Source organism: Papaver somniferum, chromosome 6, assembly GCF_003573695.1.
Source record: "Papaver somniferum cultivar HN1 chromosome 6, ASM357369v1, whole genome shotgun sequence".
In the NCBI taxonomy this organism is placed as follows: Eukaryota; Viridiplantae; Streptophyta; class Magnoliopsida; order Ranunculales; family Papaveraceae; genus Papaver; species Papaver somniferum.
Window position 1 is genome coordinate 161,411,816 of NC_039363.1, and position 20,197 is coordinate 161,432,012.

General features: G+C 37.2%; 2 protein-coding genes across 3 annotated transcripts; one reads left to right on the plus strand and one right to left on the minus strand.

Annotated features, from left to right (window-relative positions):
- The first annotated feature begins 1,550 nt into the window (after positions 1–1,550).
- On the plus strand, positions 1,551–6,036 carry LOC113289937 (putative ribosome biogenesis protein C8F11.04). Of its 2 annotated transcripts, XR_003331278.1 has the most exons (3): positions 1,551–3,017; positions 4,146–4,261; positions 5,324–6,036. XR_003331278.1 is itself a non-coding variant. In XM_026539368.1 (1 exon), the coding sequence occupies exon 1, from the start codon at positions 1,683–1,685 to the stop codon at positions 2,946–2,948; it is 1,266 nt and encodes a 421-aa protein (XP_026395153.1). In that variant the 5' UTR covers positions 1,551–1,682; the 3' UTR covers positions 2,949–3,345. The 2 variants fall into 2 exon arrangements, 1 of the variants encoding a protein (XP_026395153.1); XM_026539368.1 differs by lacking the exons at positions 4,146–4,261; positions 5,324–6,036 and having other exon boundaries at positions 1,551–3,345.
- Positions 6,037–6,094: 58 nt separating this feature from the next.
- Positions 6,095–11,318, minus strand: LOC113286350 (ABC transporter B family member 9-like). The gene is made up of 13 exons (XM_026534988.1): positions 11,269–11,318; positions 10,927–11,181; positions 10,702–10,756; positions 10,397–10,572; positions 10,066–10,287; positions 9,732–9,970; positions 9,091–9,616; positions 8,727–9,000; positions 8,025–8,655; positions 7,674–7,902; positions 7,304–7,570; positions 6,958–7,221; positions 6,095–6,800 (listed from the first exon to the last, which is right to left on the minus strand). Exons 2-13 carry the CDS (start codon positions 11,179–11,181, stop codon positions 6,159–6,161), a joined length of 3,780 nt encoding a protein of 1,259 aa, XP_026390773.1. The 5' UTR covers positions 11,269–11,318; the 3' UTR covers positions 6,095–6,158.
- Positions 11,319–20,197: the final 8,879 nt, after the last annotated feature.

Consider the following 20,197-nt stretch of genomic DNA (forward strand, 5'->3'; position numbering starts at 1 on the left):
TCACCCAAACCTAAATAGAGTTCACCCTTTATCAATTTTTTTCGTAATGACAAAATTACTCTTTAATAATCGGAAGTTAAACAACAATTAGGTAGTTTTTCTTTTTTTCGATTTTTGGTGCGACCATAATCGGTAGTTGTGATCCAAAATTAGGATCTGATTACTTGGAATCAAAAATTTGATCCGAAATTTTCTTGGATTTGCAGCAGTAGAAACATAATCGGTAGGTAACAATCTAGTTTACCTACCGATTATAGTTGATGTTCTTGGATTTACAGTAGCAGAAACGTAATCGGTAGATAGTAATCGATTTTACCTACCGATTATGGATGATGTTCTTAAGAAACGATGACCATCAACCAGAATCGGTAGATAAAATGATTGTTATCTACCGATTATTCTTGATTAAAAAAATTCAATTTTTTTGTACTAAAAATTAAACACAATCGGTAGATAATGAACACAATTAACTACCAATTATGGTAGTACCAAAATTCGAAAATTGAAGATTTTTTTTTCAAAAACTCATTTTGGTGCCAGTATATAATCGGAAGTTTAATTAACTTAAAATACTACCGAATATAGTAATTCTCATTTCAAAATGCCACTATATAATCGAAAGTTACGTTTACTTACCTTACTTCCGATTATTATAATTCCAAAATTTGGAAATTAAGGTTTTTATCCAAAAACTCATTTTGGGGCTAGTATATAATCGGTAGTTTTATTAACTTAAAATACTACCGAATATGGTAATTCTCATTTCAAAATGCCACTATATAATCAGAAGTTACGTTTACTTACCTTACTTCCGATTGTTATAATTCCAAAATTTGGAAATTAAGGTTTTTATCCAAAAACTCATTTTGGGGCAGTATATAATCGGTAGTTTTATTAACTTAAAATACTACCGAATATGGTAATTCTCATTTCAAACTGCCACTATATAATCAGAAGTTACGTTCACTTACCTTACTTCCGATTTTTATAATTCCAAAATTCGAAAAATTAAGGTTTTTTTTCAAAAACTCATTTTGAGCCAATATACATTCGGAAGTTAAATTTACTACCGATTATGGTAGTACCAAAATTCAAAAATTGAATATATTCGGAGGTTAAATTAACATAATTTACTATCGATTGTGGCAGTACCAAAGTTAAAAAATTAAAGGATTTTGGAAAAATCTCACTTTGGGCCCGATATACATTCGGAAGTTAAATTTACTACCGATTATGATAGTACCAAAATTCGAAAATTGAAGGATTTTTGAAAAATATCATTTTAGGGACACTATATATTCGGAAATTTAATTAACACAATTTACTACCGATTATGGTCGCACCAAAAATCGTTAAAAAAAAAGAAAAAAAAACTACCGAATTGTTGTTTAACTTTCGATTATTGAAGGATAATTTTGTCACTACGAAAAAATTGATTAGGGGTGGACTCAATTTAGGTTTGGGTGACCTTATTTTGTCTTATTGTTGGTCCCTAATTCCTTTTGAATGTCCCCAAAAATGATAGGTTTATTTTAGGTCAAAATACCGGAAGTAAGATTTTTCTAGGGTTTTAGTCTAGAAACACTTGCTTTCTTCTTACAGAAATCCGAAATTATCAATCAAGCCTCCTCCAGTTCTCCGCCTCTGTTCTCCTCCCCTCCTCTCTAGAAAATTTGCAGATAATGTCATCTCCTACAACAACCCCTTCTTCCTCTGAATCGGAAATTCCTAAACCACTAAACTCATCAAGAGTTACCCCTGAAACCATCGGAAGAGCAGTAGTAGCTCTTAAAAAATGGAACAAAACGAGATCGAAAGATGAAAAACCCCAACTTATAGAACAAGATGAGTTCTTATATCTAGTCTTAACCCTAAAGAAAATCCCATCTAATGGCCGTACTAATCCATACAAAATCCCTCTATCTCATTCACTTCATCCATCTGACTCTTCTGAAGAACACTGTTTAATCATTGATGACCGTTCTAAATCAACTCTTACTTCTGAAGCTGCAAAGATGAAAATCAAAGATGAAGATATACCTATCTCTAAAGTACTCAAGCTTTCCAAACTCAAAACGGATTATCGTGCATTTGAAGCCAAAAGGAAACTTTGTGATTCTTATGATTTCTTTTTTGCAGATAAAAGGGTTATTCCATTGCTTCCAAAGCTATTAGGTAAGCAGTTCTATAAGAAGAAGAAAATTCCTGTTCCTGTTGATTTAACACATCAGAATTGGAAAGAACAGATTAAAATTTCATGTAGTTCAGCTCTTTTCTACTTGAGAACTGGTACATGTAGTGTTATTAAAATAGCTCGGGTTTCCATGGAAAATGACGAAATTATTGAAAATGTTGCCGCTGCAATTGATGGGGTTGTAGAGATAGTTCCTAAGAAATGGACACATGTTCGTTCGTTTCATTTGAAAATGTCTGAATCTTTAGCATTACCTATTTATCAGTCTGTTCCTGATCTGGGTTTGAAAATTGAGGGTCTAAAGAAGGTTGAGGAATCTAAAGAAGTGGAATTGGTGGAGGAAGGTGAAGAAGAAGAGGAGAAAGAAAAGAAGACACCTGCGAAGAAGAAAGGATCTAATAAGGGAAGAATTCATGAAGTTAGGTATATGGATGACGATAGTGGTGAAGCTTTGGATAATTTATCTGATGAGAAGGAGAATGAAAATGCTGAGTTGGGTGATAAATTGGTGGGTAAGAAGAGAAAGAAAGTTCTTGACGAGGAGAAGAAATCGAACAAGTCATCTAAGGTGAAGAAGGTTGCAATTGTGAAGCAGGATGATGGAGATGTCGAGAACGAAGTTGTTGATGATGTCTCTCTTTCTGGTGAATCGAAGAAGAAGAAGAAGAAGAAGAAAACTAGTAAAACTGAGAAGTCTGAGAGTGGGGAATTGAAGATGAAGGATAAGAAGAGTAAGAGAACAGCAAAAGCTTGAGACTTGCCTGGTTTTGTTTAGATGAGATTTGAGATGATCCTGCTGCCATCTTGACTTCTTTAAAACCAAGTATGAATATCTGTGGAAGTCTATTTGCAGTTTTTGCTTTAGTAATTTACATCTTAGTTTTGTAATGTTTTCTTTGCTTAAATCAAAACTCAATTGCTTTAGATTAGATTTTAAGTAGCTAAATGATTTCCATCACATGATATGTGTGCCTAAAGAAAATCACTCTTTATAGTGCTGCAGTTGAACTTACAATAGCCATAATTGGATGGAGGGTGTCTGATTTATGAAACAAGTCAATGCATATAAATGTGTATGTTAATGCTATTCGTATATGCAAAAACGTAATTGTTTTTCTCAGTTGGGAAACTCTGTTATGTTTTATTTGTCTCTACTTGGGATTTGTTGCTGTTATTAGATATCTATTTCATGTTACTTGTGTCTTGAAATTTAGATTTTGATTTCATTCGTCTAAATGATGTCACATACATTCAGAAGAATGACTTTCTGAACATTATACTTATGTGGCAATCAATAGGCCATTAACAGATGGATGGCCTCCTAAATTTTGAATATGATCAACGTAGCAGCCTGAACTGTATTTCAATCTTCTAAACAAACATCCAATAAAATATTGTCTCTAGTTTAACTAAATATTGTTTCAGAGTCTCTTGATGTTTTAGGGTATTCTACTACTGTTATTTTGTCTTAGGCTGTTGATTAAGTGTCTTCATCCTTGTTCTCCTTGGTCAAAGGAACAAAATTTGAATGAACTCTGGTGTGCAAGCAAGCAATGCTTCTGCTGTTTTCTCACTACGAATAATCCAAACAAGAGAACATGACTCTTGATGGGTATTAAGTTGTAAAGGAGCAAGTTTTGGTTCTGTGTAGTAGGGTTACTTGGTGTTATGCAGGAGGAGGCCGTGGATCTGAGATATGCTGTCCTATGTTGTTGTATGTGAGTTTTTGACTGCAGGAAATTTGCTGACCTTTTCACAAGCTTCAATTAAGGTTATGTTGAGTAGTTGCTTATATTATATATATTTGGTCATGAGTTTTACGTCTGCACTTAGTAGCATGCATGTTTTATATGGTTACCGATTCAAAATTCGTGGTTGTCATAAAGAAGTGGAACTCTTTACTTTTCGTCATGTTCCTTGCCTTCAGCCTTTATTTATATGTTGTGTGCAGCTGTGGTACATTAACGATTGGATTATCCAACTGCCGTGACTTCATTTTAATTCATTCGCAGCAGAATCTGAAGTTTGGTCTGAATCTGGTTTTTGGGGTCCAGAAAGCAAAGATGTGTAAGTTGGTTTAGCTTTGTTCTTTTGGATTTATAGAATAGGGGTTTGGTATTCAGTACGATTATTGGTTGTCTCGTTAGTAGGGTTCACGATTTCGTGAGATGTAGGAGGTGATTTTGGCAGATTTTTCACGTTGGGAAGTACTGAATTTTATGTAGCAAGTCTTGTTATGTTTTCATGTTTCCTTGCTTTTCTCTTCATACATAACTGCCACCGATCATCGAATTGCCTCTAGCTTGTGTTCACTTCATGCAGAATCTAAAGTTTGGTATTAGGTCACCTCCATCAGGGAATACTGAAGTGAAGACAAGTGACTGACTTAATATATCTCGCTCTCTTTTCCTTCACAGATTGTGGTATGATTTTGTTAGGATGCACGTGTCTGAGACATAGTCAGTTTTAATTTCAGAGGATCAAATTTGTAGATGTTATCTCACTATATCTATTCTAATGAAGAGAAAACTCGTTTCTGTTCATATTTGGTCTTACATTTGAGACACCAGAGTAAATCCTTAAGCTATTATTAGAAAGCCTGATATCTGGAGGTGGTAATTTTCTTTTGTGGATCTAACATTGGTTTTGTAGATTCCATGCTCTTGGTAGGAAGGAATGGCATCGCTACCTGTCATCCTTTTTCATTCTTGATGGCACTGCTGCATCCACACCTTATTTGAACAACAAGAATAAAGCATCTGATAAACAATACTCTCTCGCCCATATTACTCATTCTCCTTTCGCCCCCCATTTGTTTGTGATGCAAAAATTAGTTTCTATGATGAACAATCCTGAGAGATCAGTATTCATCCTTCTGAAAATTTTTGGCTCTCGTTCTCTTATTAGTTACTACTTACTATGTTATCTGAGAACATTTTTTAAGCTTCCTTTCAAAACAAAAGTGAAACTCTAGCTACAGTTTGACAGCATAGCATGAACCCTGTTTTCAGGTTTTAGATTGTAGCTGCTTACATAATCATTGCTTTGAATATCCGTAAATCATATCCAGATCTGGATTGAATGCAGCAGACACAACTTTCAAATATTCTTGTTTTGTTGATGTTGCAGCTCAAAGATCTTGAAGCCGGTGCATTCCTCATAGAGTTGCAGCTTAAACGACCTTATTCTTCTTGAGGAAGTGATTAAAATAAATGGGAGGTAATTTTCAATTTCAAGGTTCTGTCTGTATGTCGCCCTTACTGACACTAAGTGTCTCTCTGGTCGTTAAGTTTTAGATTCTTGCAGCATATTACCTTATCTCGATGAAGAACTCTTTCACTGGCAAAGTACAGATCTTTTCTTCATCCTGGTTAGTTAAACTCGAAATCTGGTTAGTCTTCACTTATGTGTATGTCCATGCCTAACAAGTACTAGATCACAAGTAGCAATCTTGTTGCTTAATTAGGTTAAAGATCAGTTTTGAAGTGGAACTTGATCACAAGTCGATTAATATTTGTTACGTTTTGTGTATACTTCTTGTATTTGAGTAGAGATTTAAGTCCTCTCTTGATCAGTTGCTTTCTCCTGTTAATTTATTACCCGAGGACTGCGGCCATTGCCTGTCCCTTGTAGCCAAGTTGGTTTTCAAATGGGAATAGGGCTAGAGAAGCCCTGCTATTTAGAGTCAGGATTGAAATTGGAACTTCAGCTTGAGTCTGAACAATTGCAACATTGAAAAATAATTTACGGAAGTGGTGCTAGCTAACTGAAGTCCAGTGTAACTTCTATATTTGGTGTTACTGATCAAGGCGGAGAACAGCATTGTTCATTTATATGTACAGAACAGATTCAGAATTGAAGTGAGAAAACATTAGTTTCTATTCTACCATATTTCAAATTTTTACTCATTGGAAGGCTATATAAAATTGAGCCACAACTATAGAAACTAAAAAAAAGAAAGATGCTATGAAGAACTCATATGAAGTGCAACAAGAGATGCATATGCTCCTCCGTTCATTTTTATAAGGTCCTCGTGTTTACCATTTTCAGCTATAGATCCATTCTTAACGACTGCAATTATATCAGCACCTTTGATCGTAGAGAGACGATGAGCAACAACAACAGTCGTTCTGTTTACCATTACCCTGTCTAATGCTTCCTGTACAATTCTCTCCGACTCAGCATCAAGTGCACTTGTCGCTTCATCAAGTAAAAGGATCTTTGGGTCTTTCAAGATTGCCCTGGCTATTGCTATTCTTTGTTTTTGACCACCAGATAATTGTACTCCTCGTTCACCTACAGACGTATCGTAACCTCTTGGAAGAGCTGATATGAAATTATGTGCATTGGCTGCTGTGGTAGCTGCAATGATTTCTTCTTCTGATGCGTCTGGTTTTCCATAAGCAATATTTGTTCGTATTGTTTCGTTAAATAATACAGGTTCCTGGCTCACTAAACCCATTTGCTGCCTTAACCAACTTAGTTTGAGATTTTGGATATCAACTCCATCTAGCAATATACGACCAGCATCTGGATCATAAAATCTCTCTAACAAGCTTATCACAGTTGATTTTCCACTGCCACTCTCTCCCACAAGTGCTACAGTCTGCAAAAACACGATTTCATGTAAGCAACTTCTCCAAGTAAAACTGCCCTGCAAGTGCAAGCTAACATGGGAGTTGGACCATCATAATCCCAGTTCGGTCAGGCAAAATCTGCAGCAATTTCTCAAGAACGAAGCTGAAATAGAAGAAGACGCATACCTTTCCAGAGGGGATGCTCAGACACAAATCTCTGAAGATTTGAACATCAGGACGAGTTGGGTACTTGAAGCCGACGTTTTGCAATTCAATGTGGCCTTTTATAATTTTTGGCGTTAGCCCCTTATCGCTGCTTGAATCGATCTTAGGTTTACTATCAAGGATTTTAAAAATAGAAGCAGCAGAATCCTTGGCTTTGTTAGAATCTGGAGCAATTGCACTTGTTTGTGAAACTCCCATTGCTGCCATTACCACAGCAAAGAAAACCTACGGCATAAATTGTATTTGTTAGAACCAAAATATGAGAACCTTAAAAGCCATAATCACTGAAATGGATTTCACGCTTTACCTTGAAAACCTGTCCAAAAGTTGCTTTCTCATCTTTGATAAGTCGAGCTCCAATGTAGAAAACAAGTGCATTGATACAGTAAAGTACGGCAAAGGAAATGCCAAAACCTACACCACTTACAACCCCTGTCTTAACTCCTGCTTTCATGGGTCCCTTACATTTTTCTTGGTAATGATCCATTATTTTTTGTTCTGCACAAAATGATGCGACGGTTCGAATGTTGCCAACAGCATCATTTGCAATCTGACTAGCTTCTTCATACATAACCTGTTACAAGACGGCAAATGCGTGCTGTCAAAACAAGTGTCACAGAACATGGTTAAATATCTACTGAATTAGAGAAAAAAAAAAGAAGAAGAAACCAAAGAACCTTAGCATTCCCGCTGAAGCCTTTTACAGACTTCATCTGAAAATATGATTGTAACCCTATAAAGAACGAGAAAAATAAGACAATCAATGTTAATAGCCAATTAGCCGTAAAAGCTATAATAAGCCCTGCTGTGACCGTCGAGATGTTCTGAACAATTAAGGCAAATGTATCCCCTACGAGACTCCTCACATTGGAAGCATCCGTTGATAATCTTGCACCTATTGCCCCACTGAAATGAAACACAAAAAAGATTCATTGTTAACAAATCTAGTTGTCAAGTAAAGATCCGACCCTCAGATAGCGAAAGAGTGAGACTTGTATTTGAACTTTTATGTATTTAGATTAGAGTACCTTGAATTTGCAGGATCGTCAAACCAACTAATTTCTTGATGCATCACTTTTGCATAACACATGGACCGAATTCGCTGAATTAGTTTACCACCAGCAATTCCGAAAAAGTATTGTTGGCATGGAATGGAAATGAAAGCTGCGCCAGCTAAACCCACATAAATTAAAGACCAGTGCGCAGAATCCTTATGCAGTTCATGCGGTGGTTCATAAAACATCTTGATAGCAGACGAGAGCAGAAGTCCAAAAACTGGAAAGATCGCACCATGAACAGCAGCAGCAATTATTCCGATGATCAGAACTGGTAACTCTGGCATGTTCATCCACATCAGCCTGGTAAACGAGTAGTTATTCTGCACTTTCTTCGTCTCATTGTTTTCCTCTTTCATATATTCAACTCCGCCACCAGGAACACCAAAGCTAATAGATAAAGAACGTTGACTTCTGGATAATCCTGTAAACTGTCTTCTACTGCTAGACCTGTTCATGAACTTATTAGCTGCATCAGAACTCGACATTGTTGCATCATCTAGATTCGAAGCTGTTGCAACCTCACTTTCTCTTTTCCCTTCTTGTAAAAGTATGAGCTGCGAGTAAGCACCGTCAGGGTCCTGGATTAGCTCTGTGTGCGTACCTGTTTTGACAAAGGGATTAGATATTTAGAACATTAAGTTTGAAGTTGGAATGATTGTGTTTTGAACAAACCTTGCTCTACTATTTTTCCTTGGTGAACTACTGCAATGAGATCGGCGTTTCTTATGGTTGTCAAGCGGTGTGCAACTACTATAGTTGTCCGATTCGTCATGACTCTTACTAGGGCATCTTGAACTATTTTTTCAGATTCTGCATCTAGTGCACTAGTTGCTTCATCAAGTAGTAGTATCTTTGGGTTCTTCAAAATGGCTCTTGCGATAGCAATTCTTTGTTTCTGTCCACCTGAAAGTTGGGTTCCGTGTTCACCTACCAAAGTATCTAGTCCCTGCAACAGTGTATAAACCAATCATCAAAACACAAATTGAAAAGGAGAGTTTTGTTTGAATAAGAAGTATACTGGATTAACGAAATTCACCTGAGGCAACTTATCGATAAAATTTGCAGCATTTGCAAGTTGTATAGCTGTCCTTATCTCTGCATCAGTAGCATTATCCTTCCCATATGCGATGTTCCCTCTTATGGTGGTCGTGAATAATACTGGTTCTTGGCTAACTAACCCAATTTTCTCCCTTATCCATTTCAGTTGGATGTTCTTCAAGTTCACGCCATCAATGAGAACCTCTCCAGCATGGGGGTCGTAAAATCTCTCTACTAAACTAATCACGGTTGATTTTCCGCTTCCGCTTTGTCCTACCAAAGCTGCGGTGGTTCCACTTCGAACAGCAAATGAAAAACCAGAAAATATTTGGTGATCAGGCCTTGCTGGATAGCTGAAGTACACTTTCTTTAATTCAATATTGCCCTCAATATTTTCTAACGTAGTACCACTGGTATCGTAGGCATCAATCAGTGGTTTTCTTCTAATAGCCTCAAACATCTTGTAAGCTGCAGCTTGCCCTGCTGCAAATGCATTCAAGGATGGCAATGCTTGACCTAGAGACCTAAACAAAAAAGAAGCAAAATCAAGAGAGTCAGGAATCAGAATCTAATGGTGGTGTTGGTTGGGCTAGGCCGAATCAAATGAAGACTTGCACTTTTAATTGACTCAAAACTCACATTCCACCGGTCATAATCGCTATTATGACGTTGATGACTTGTCCACCATTGTAGCCTCTCTCTATGATGATATTGGAACCGAACCAAACAGCTAAACTATAACTGCAAAATACAACTGTAAGGACTGTGCCAAGTCCTAAGCCAGAGACCCATCCTTGTTTCACAGTAGAATTATAAGCAACAGCTATCAATCTGTTGTACTTTTCAATGGCTAGATTTTCCCCTGTGAAAGACACGACCTAAGATAGAAAGACAACAACAGTAGTTCAGTATCTTCAAACGTATTAACTGTTTTAAAATGTGGGAACTCATCAATTGTTATGCTAAGTCTTACCGTTCGGATTGATCCTACGGTTTGTTCAACGGCATTTCCAGCTTCAGCGTATGCAATTTGCGCACGACTAGACAATTTGGACATGTATATATGCATGGCAGTACCAGTACCAACGATGAGAGGAACACATGCTAACATTACCAAGGAGAGAAGCCATCCTCTGGTGAATGCAACAACAAAGCCACCAATAAAAGTCGAGACCAGTTGTATAAACTTCCCAACCTATTAAAGGAACCGAAAAGCGAATAAGTTGCGATGTGTTTAGCAAATACCTACTCGACAGTTTTATATGAACATATATGATCAGTTCTCTAAAGACCATAGTTATTACCTTTTCACCCAGTGCATCTTGTATGAGAACGGTGTCTCCAGACATTCTTCCAATAACTTCACCGGTTGTTGTTTCAGTATCGAAAAATGTTATGTCCTGCCTGAGAATAGTTTTCAAGTAAAGTCCTCGGATACGAGCCGCTTGTCTTTCTCCAGTCACCATCCAACATGACACCTCTAAACAGTTTTCAAGTAGATAGTTTTTGATTACGATGAAAACTCATAAAAGCTTGAGAAAAGAAATGCTGCAGATTAAAATGAATGGCATAAAACATGTACAGACACAGAATGGAATTGAGTACTTACGGAGGAAAGAAGCAATTCCAGTACCGATAGCCAAGTATACGAAGTTCAAACAAACCTTCACAGAACCAAACAATTATAAACGGTAAACAAGTTGAACTGAATTCAACAAAATGTAGTACTAATCTTAAGCAATTACTGCAGTAATATCATCTTTAGACTTGAATGCCCTAACCAGCAAATGATCTTTGATAAAATTAACCAAATCCTTGGATTAGAAAATATTACCTTTGAAACTGCATGAACAACATGAAAACGATCAGATGCACCAAACGAGTTAATGAGCTGACCGAAGATTAACGTCATAAGAGGTTGTGCTAATCCATTAGCAATTGCACAGATTGTACCAACCACCATTAAAACAACATCGTATTTATCTGCGAATGCAAATAACTTGTACATTGCTACTTTCTGTTTTTCTTTATCGCCATTATTACCATCACCATCATCATCCCTAGCAGTATCTTCTTTTTTCTTCGTCATCTTTCCTCAATTAACAAACATACATGAAAAGATTGTTAGTATTTAACAGAAACAAACAAACTCAAGATTGTTAGTATTTTAACTTACAATTGTTTCTTCTTTATATTTTACGTGCACTTTTTAAGGTTCGTTTTCTCTATTATGATTCTGAATCTAGACTAGGTATTAATACAGTATATATATATATATATATATATATGGTGATTAGGAATTAGGAATAGTTAGGATTCTGTTGAGGTTAATATCCGAGGAGGTGAATTTGTATCAAAAACAAATTATTTCAGGTGAACGATTCGGACTTTTAGTGCCGTTGATTTATTAAAGGGTAACTAATGAATGGTTGGATGAGGGTGCGTAATATACACATTATTCGTTTGGAGTTTAAAATTCTTGCTTTTCTTTTTTTCTTATTTAAGAAGAGTCATGTGAAAAACACTTTCAGGTAAAAATACTTCTGGAAGAGTAGGTTTTTTTTTTTTTCTTCTAGAAGAAATTTATCGTATTTATAGGACTATAGCTTCTAGAAGTGGCGAAATCGGGTTTTATTAGGATTTTACTAATTTTCACCTTACCTTAGCCATATTTCTTCTAGAAGGCCTCTACGGATAAAATACCCTACGAGTTGCCCTTATAAGCTCAAAATCACCGTTGAATGAAACGTGTTCGTGCTTCAGTCATAATATACAAAACATACAGTGTTGCTGCCATACTACATTACCCCACGACTTGCTCTTGTAGCTCAAAATCATACCAAATGTTGGAAAAATTAATTATGATAGTAAGCACAATTTAAGAGAAGATTATAGTATCTACGATTATCAAGTTTACCACAACCAAAATTACGGAATGAAATTATATACATACCTTGAGTCAAAGCTATATCCTCTTGTCTGACTGATACTTTGATGCGCTTGTCTTATTTCAGTTTCTTATGATTAACAAGATTAAGTTAATGTTTCTGATTTGGAGTACACGAGTAGAACATATATTTCTATATCCTTACCTACTAGGAGAGTTATATTTATGGGCTCGAGACTCTTGGATTGAGACCCATCTTCACAGTCTCAGTTTGAGACCCAAGACCCATCTTCACAGTCTCAGTTCACAGTTATCACCACTGTTATGGACAGTCCAATGATTCCACTGTGATGGACAGTCCAATGATTCAACTGTTATGGACAGTCCATTGTAAGGTCGAACTCTAGGGTTGTATATCTTGTATAAGAGGCAGATTGAATGAAGGAATGAAACACGAAACTATTTTTGATATATGTGTTTTACAAAATCTAACATAGCATCAAGAGCCAGAGTTGATTAACACGAATAAACCCTAGAACAGTAAACATGGCGGATGATACAGAATCATCTAAAAGAGGAAAAGAGGTAGAAAACAACATGCAAAAGAAGAAACCAGAATATCATCTGGGATCAAGTGATGGACCAGGGATTATCATAACACCTATTGTATTAAAGGGAGCAAACTATGATGAATGGGCTAGAGCAGTGAGAAGATCATTGATAGCCAAACGAAAATTTGGTTTTGTTGATGGAACCGTCAAAGAACCAACAAAACCTGAGGAGTTAGGGGAGTGGATTGCAGTGCATTCGATGCTGGTCTCTTGGATCAGCAATACATTGGAGACAAATATTAGATCAAAGTTGGGGGATTATGATGATGTGAGCATGTTATGGACGCACTTGAAGAGGAGATTTTGTGTTGTAAGTGGAACTCGGATCTGCCAGTTGAAAGCTGCCTTAAGTGAATGCAAACAGAAGAAAACTGAGGAGGTTGCAGTGTACTATGGGAGATTGAACAAGATATGGGATGAGATGGTGACGTACATGAAGATACCAAAGTGTAGCTGTGGCCAGTGCACGTGTAACATTGCAACACAGGTTAGTACGTTGAGAGAAGAAGATTTCTTACACTATTTTTTGATTGGTTTGGATACCATGTATAGCTCCCTGCGTGAACAATTACTGGCAAGAGAACCACTGCCATCTATAGATGTGTCTTATCAAGCTGTGGTTAATTCGGAACGTCTAAAATTGGGGGAAGGAGTTGTGTCGTCTCAGACACAGGAAAATATTATGGCGTTCAAGGTTCAGTCAGATCAGCGTCCATACAATAATATGTATGATCCTAACAAATTTTGCAAGCATTGTAGCCGAGAAGGGCACTCACAGGAAGGGTGTTTTCAGCTGATTGGATACCCGGAATGGTGGGGTGACAGACAAAGAGGTGGAAGAGGATATGGTCGAGGAGGCCGAACTGGTGGTAGAGCTGGTGGTAGAGGACGTGCTGGTGCCGGTTTTGTGAACAGCAGAGGAGGTAGAGGACAAGACAATATACGTGCGCATAATTTGAACATCTCGGGAGCAACACATCATCTCATCCTGCCACTGGATCTTCAGGAGATGCATCAGGACTGACAGGCGTGACTGCAAGTCAAGTTCAGCAGGTTCTTGAATATTTAAATTCAAGAAAAATCAGTTCCCAACTCCAAGGTAAGACAAATCAAACATCCTGGATTATAGACACAGGAGCTACAAATCATGTCACGTGTAAAAGAGATGATATGATAAATGTGAAAGATATTAGAGCATGTTCAGTGGGACTGCCGGACGGAAAATATGCTCACTCTGAGAAAATAGGAACAGTTATTCTTCCTGGTGGTTTGAGATTGGACAATGTGCTTTATGTGCCACAGATAACTTGTAACTTGATTTCGGTTACACAACTCATTGATGAGGTAGTATGTAATGTTCAATGTACTAACACTTTATGTCTTATACAGGACCGGTTGACGAGGAAGGTGATTGGAGTGGGTGAGCGACGAGGTGGACTATATATGTTCTGTGGTGTGCCTCCAGTTAAAGTGCTTACGGTGAGTGAAGATACGTATGAGCTGTGGCATCAGCGATTGGGACATCCATCAGAGAAAGTGTTACAACAGTTACCAGGTCTGGGTAGATTATTGAAGAAAAATAATGATGCGTGTGATATTTGTCCACGTGCAAAACATCGTAGAAGTAGTTTTGCTAGTAGTTTGAGCAAATCCAGTTGTAGTTTTGATTTGGTTCATATAGATTTATGGGGTCCTTATAAGACGTGCTCGTCTTCTGGAGCACAATATTTTTTGACAATAGTAGATGATTTTTCAAGAGGTGTGTGGATTTATTTAATTCAAAGCAAAACTGAGGTTGCAACAATATTTCTTAACTTTATTGCGCTTGTGAAACGTCAATTTGGTAAAGAAATCAAAATTGTTAGAAGTGATAATGGAACCGAATTTAATGCATTGCGTGGCTACTTTAAGACTAATGGAATAGTTTTTGAGACATCCTGTGTAGGAACACCTCAACAAAATGGAAGAGTTGAGAGAAAACATCAGCACATAATGAATGTGGCAAGAGCTTTGAGGTTTCAAGCAAATTTACCGATCAGATTTTGGGGAGAATGTGCTTTGACAGCAGCGTATTTGATTAATCGTACGCCTACACCGGTTCTAAATAACAAAACTCCATATGAAGTTCTATTTGGGAAACCGGCACCATATAGTCAGTTGAAAGTATTTGGTTGCTTGTGTTATGCACATGATCAAAGTAGTAAAGGGGATAAGTTTGCAAGTCGAGGAAGAAGTGCGTCTTTCTGGGTTATCCTTTTGGGAAGAAGGCATGGCAATTATATGACTTAGACAAGAGACAATTTTTAGTTTCAAGGGATGTAGAGTTTCATGAACATCAGTTTCCTTACATATCTAGGGTACCTGATCAGCCAACTGAGACAGTTCAGGCTAATAATGACGTGTGTTGGAGTGATGATGAAGAAATAGTGCAGCAAGAGAACCCAGAAGATATTACTGAGAACCCAATATACATTACTGAGAACCCAGAAGACAATACTGCGAACCCAGAATATATTACTGGGAACCAGGAAGGTATTACTGCGAACCCAGAAAACATTACTGAGAACCCGGAAGACATTACTGAGAACCCTGAAGATAATACTGAGAACCCAGAATATATTACTGAGAACCCTGTGGTCTCGAAGGAAGTGACGGACGCTAGTATGGGTAAAGGAAGGAGACAAAAGATTCCGTCTAGTAGGCTCAAAGGTTTTGTAACGCACACTGTACGACAAAATAGTCCATCTCATGCTCACTCTCCACAATCGTCATCCTCAGGTACGCCGTATCCTTTGACATATTATGTTAGTTGTGATAAATTCTCTACAGTTCATAAAAAGTTTCTTGCAGCAATTACTGCTGGGTCTGCGCCTAAAAATTTCAAAGAAGCCATGAAGTATCCAGGATGGCGTAAGGCAATGGCAGAAGAAATACGAGCTTTGGAAGAACAAGGAACATGGGAATTAGAAGAATTACCGCCGGGAAAGAAAGCTCTTGGTAGTAAATGGATTTACACAGAGAAGTATGATGAGAATGGACAGTTGGTGCGGCTCAAAGCTAGACTGGTGATCTTTGGGAATCATCAAGTATAAGGGTTGGATTACAATGAGACATTTGCACCAGTGGCGAAAATGACGACAGTGCGGACTTTCCTAGCTGTGGCAGCAATTAAGAATTGGGAAGTACATCAGATGGATGTACATAATGCATTTCTTCATGGAGACTTGGAAGAAGAAGTGTATATGAAAATACCACCTGGATTTTCTCAAGGTAAGTCTAATATGGTGTGTAGGATGAAAAAATCTTTATATGGTTTAAAGCAGGCTCCTCGGTGTTGGTTTGCAAAATTGTCTGCAGCTTTGAAGAATTATGGGTTTCGGCAATCATATTCTGATTATTCTCTTTTTATCATGACTAAGGGAAAAACCCAACTTAATGTTTTGGTCTATGTGGATGATTTGATTGTTGCGGGTAATGATTTGGTTGCGCTTGATCAATTCAAACGTTACTTGGGACAATGCTTCAAGATGAAAGATTTGGGAAAGTTAAAGTATTTTCTGGGTTTGGAGGTGGCACGGAGTGCACAAGGTTTTTATATGTGTCAACGCAAATATGCGTTGGATATCATCATGGAAGCAGGTTTATTAGGTGCAAAACCTGCAGAATTTCCAATGGAAACTAATCACCGTCTTTCTTTGGACAAAGGAGATTTGTTCACGGATGTGGAAAAATATCGAAGATTGATTGGGCGTTTAATCTATTTGTCCGTGACTCGGCCAGACCTAGCATATTCTGTTCATATTTTGTCTCAATTCATGCAACTGCCGAGAATAGCACATTGGGAAGCGGCTCTTCGTGTGGTTCGATATTTGAAGAAGAATCCTGGGAAAGGAATTCTCTTGCGCTCTGATAGTGGTCTTAATTTGAAAGGATGGTGTGACTCTGATTGGGCTGGTTGTCCCTTAACTAGACGCTCGTTGACGGGTTGGTTTGTTCTTCTTGGGTATTCTCCAATATCCTGGAAAACTAAGAAGCAACATACTGTTTCTCGTTCGTCAGCTGAAGCGGAATATAGATCTATGGCAGCGGCGACGTGTGAATTAAAATGGTTGAAAAAATTACTGGGTGATTTGGGAGTTCATCATCCACATGGAATGCGTCTTCTCTGTGATAGTCAATCGGCTTTGTATATTGCTCAGAATCCAGTTTTTCATGAACGAACAAAGCATATTGAAGTTGATTGTCATCTGGTTAGAGATGCTATCGTGCAGAAGCTTATTACGCCTTCTTACACTCCTACAACAGTGCAATTGGCGGACATTTTTACTAAATCTTTAGGGAAAGCTCAGTTTCAGTTTCTTATGTCCAAGATGGGCATGTGTGACCTCCATGCTCCGTCTTGAGGGAGGGTATTAGGAGAGTTATATTTATGGGCTCAAGACTCTTGGATTGAGACCCATCTTCACAGTCTCAGTTTGAGACCCAAGACCCATCTTCACAGTCTCAGTTCACAGTTATCACCACTGTTATGGACAGTCCAATGATTCCACTGTGATGGACAGTCCAATGATTCAACTGTTATGGACAGTCCATTGTAAGGTCGAACTCTAGGGTTGTATATCTTGTATAAGAGGCAGATTGAATGAAGGAATGAAACACGAAACTATTTTGATATATGTGTTTTACAAAATCTAACATTACCGTACTTGATGACCGCTGCCACGGTGGAACGGCCGATCGAAAAAATTGACGCAAAACTAAATTTTGTACTCACAATTTAGTTCTCTCATAATGGTACGGAGTCGGACTTGTAGATTTATAAAGCGAAATTGTAAAATAAAGAGATGCACCACTTATCCTGAAATGGAGTAAAAGTATCTCCTTTTCTGTAACGAGATGAAAGTATCACTTTTCCTGAAACGGGGTGAAAGGGTCACATTTTCTGAAAAAGAGAATTAGTTGATGCATAAACCAAAATATGGTTGCATAATGTGCTATGCATCCTTTGTGGTGATTTGTATAATGGCCATGCATTCAATTTTCGAAAATTGGGCCTAAAATGAAAATATCATTTTTCTTGAAACTGGGGGAGCACATCGCTTTATTAAATTCAACGGAAAATTATTTGATGCATGAACCAAAATATGGATGCATAATGTGTTATGCATCCTTTGCGGTGGTTTGCATAATGCTATGCATTGAGTTTTCAAAAATTGACATCTCCGAATTTTTCATAAAACTCTAAATTTGATACTATGGTTTGTACTCATTTCGTAGTTTTCTTTAAAAGCTTTCTAATGAGATAAAATTTGTAAAATTCTAAAAGCACGGATTTTTAGATATGTTAAAATTTGTAAAATTTCAATTATACCCCTGAAAAAATAGGATACATAAGGAGTTATAGTAATTGGAATAAAAGGAAGGGATATAGTGGTTTTTTCAAGTACCCAATCAAAAAAATTTTGGGAATCAAATCCAATTTTTTTTGTGTCAAATTGGAAAAAAAAGTCTTGTCCCGAATTAACACAAAGTCATCATATATATATATATATATATAGAGTCCTCCCTCGCTTCGTTCTGTTGGCTTAACTAGTTGTTATCCGTTAGACATGGTATTGCAGCTAACATCAAATCGAGGGCAAGAAAATACAAGTTCTCACTTCAGTTATAGAGTAGTTTTCAGCTTCCCATCAAAGCTAGTTCCACAAGGTGTCATTAAACTATACTGACACACATCGTGCTTCAGTCATAAACAACAAAACAGTTTATATCCAGAAATGAAATTAAATGCTAAAAAAAGAAAAGAAAAAACAAGAGATTACTGTACTATGAGATGTAAGGCTTATTCATACGCACTGGATAAAAAATGTTGTTTGACATACCAGGTGGTATGGAAAATGAGCTAGGCCATTATGGGAAACAACTGAGCGATAGAGTTACTATCGACATTTATTATCGATATCGTTGGCGTCATAGTCTCCATCGCGCGATCCTTTAAATATCGATGGCTATATTATGAATATTTGTCAAATCATACTTTGCAACGACTATTTCACCCCTGCTGGTTCCGATATATACGCGCTTTTACTTCTTCAAATTACTCACACCTACTTCTACATATATTTTACCAATTTCTCTATCTGTATTCTCATTTTTTTTAATTTCATAATCATCAATGGCGAGATTGAATAAAGAGAAGAATGTTATTATGATTTGGTTTAGATTACAGCAAGAAATACATCAACGGAGGTTGCAACAACTTGATGATGAGGAAGCTGAACATAAACAACTAATCGACACTCTGATGCTCGTACATTCAGGTCAGATACCAAGAGTTCCAGAGCCAAAAGAAGTATTTTCAAGAAGATATACGTACTGAGAGAGGAAATTTTACCGCCAGAAGCTGATGTACGATTATTTTCTTCCCAATTGTGTGTACTCTGATCAAGATATCCAACGTCGATTCTGCATGCCTCGGCACCTGGTGAAAAATATTATTGATGAGATTTGTCGAGTAGAACCTCAATTTAATTATTAGTTTGATGCACTGAATATTAGAAGTCATGGTCCTGAACAAAAAGTTACTTCGGCTCTAAGGATTCTAGGTTATGGAAACCAGCAGATGCGAATGATGAGTATCTTCGTATGGGAAAAACAACTTCAATCACTTATCTTTCATAATGTGCGACGCCATAATTAATCATTTTGGTCCGACGTATTTACGAAAACTAACTGAGGAAGATGTTAGAAAAATATTAGAGGAGAATCAGGAAAGGGGATTCATAGGAATGCTAGGTAGAATTTATTGCGTGCGTTCGGTATGGCATGGATTCCTTGTTTATTGGGTCGGTCAATGTAAGAGTCATTACCTCAAACCAACCATTATCCTTGAAGCTGTTTCTTTTTATGATTGTTGGATATGGCATGCTTTTCTTGGTTTTTCGGGTTCACAAAGTGATATTAATATTCTTCCTGAGTCGCCTCTATTTGAAGATCTGAAGTATGGAATTTTTCCCGAAGTCCTTTCACAATCAATACAATCGTGAGTATTATCTTGCGGATGGTATCTATCCAAAATGGTCAACCTTGGTTTAGTGTTACCGTCCGCCCCCTGCCGGTGCATTGGGTAATTATACCGCTATTTTAACAAACACCAAATGGCATTGAGGAAGGATGTGAAACAGGATTTTGAAAATTTTAAGAGGAAGTTCACTATCATTTGTGGGCCATATCGTGGTTTAGTCCTCGTGAAATGCACAAGACTATGCTCACTTGTATAATTCTACATAACATGGTAATTTAGGAAACCCATCGCGACAAGGAATGGACTAACTATGAAGATAGAAATTTGAGGCCTGAGATTCAACCACAAAGAGGCGTGCCTGCAAGAAACTATGAGAAAATGACTAATTACATTCAGAACCAGAATCTATATGACCGATTAAGAGAAGATCTGAGAGTGAACCTTTGGGAAGGTATGGAAGAGCCGGTGGGCGTAATTATTAAGTTTTATATTATGTATCAATTTAAACATTTAATTGTCAATTTGTTTGTAGTTTTTTTATTCAATATTAACTTAATGAGTTAAACTTGTTATTAAGTAGAAT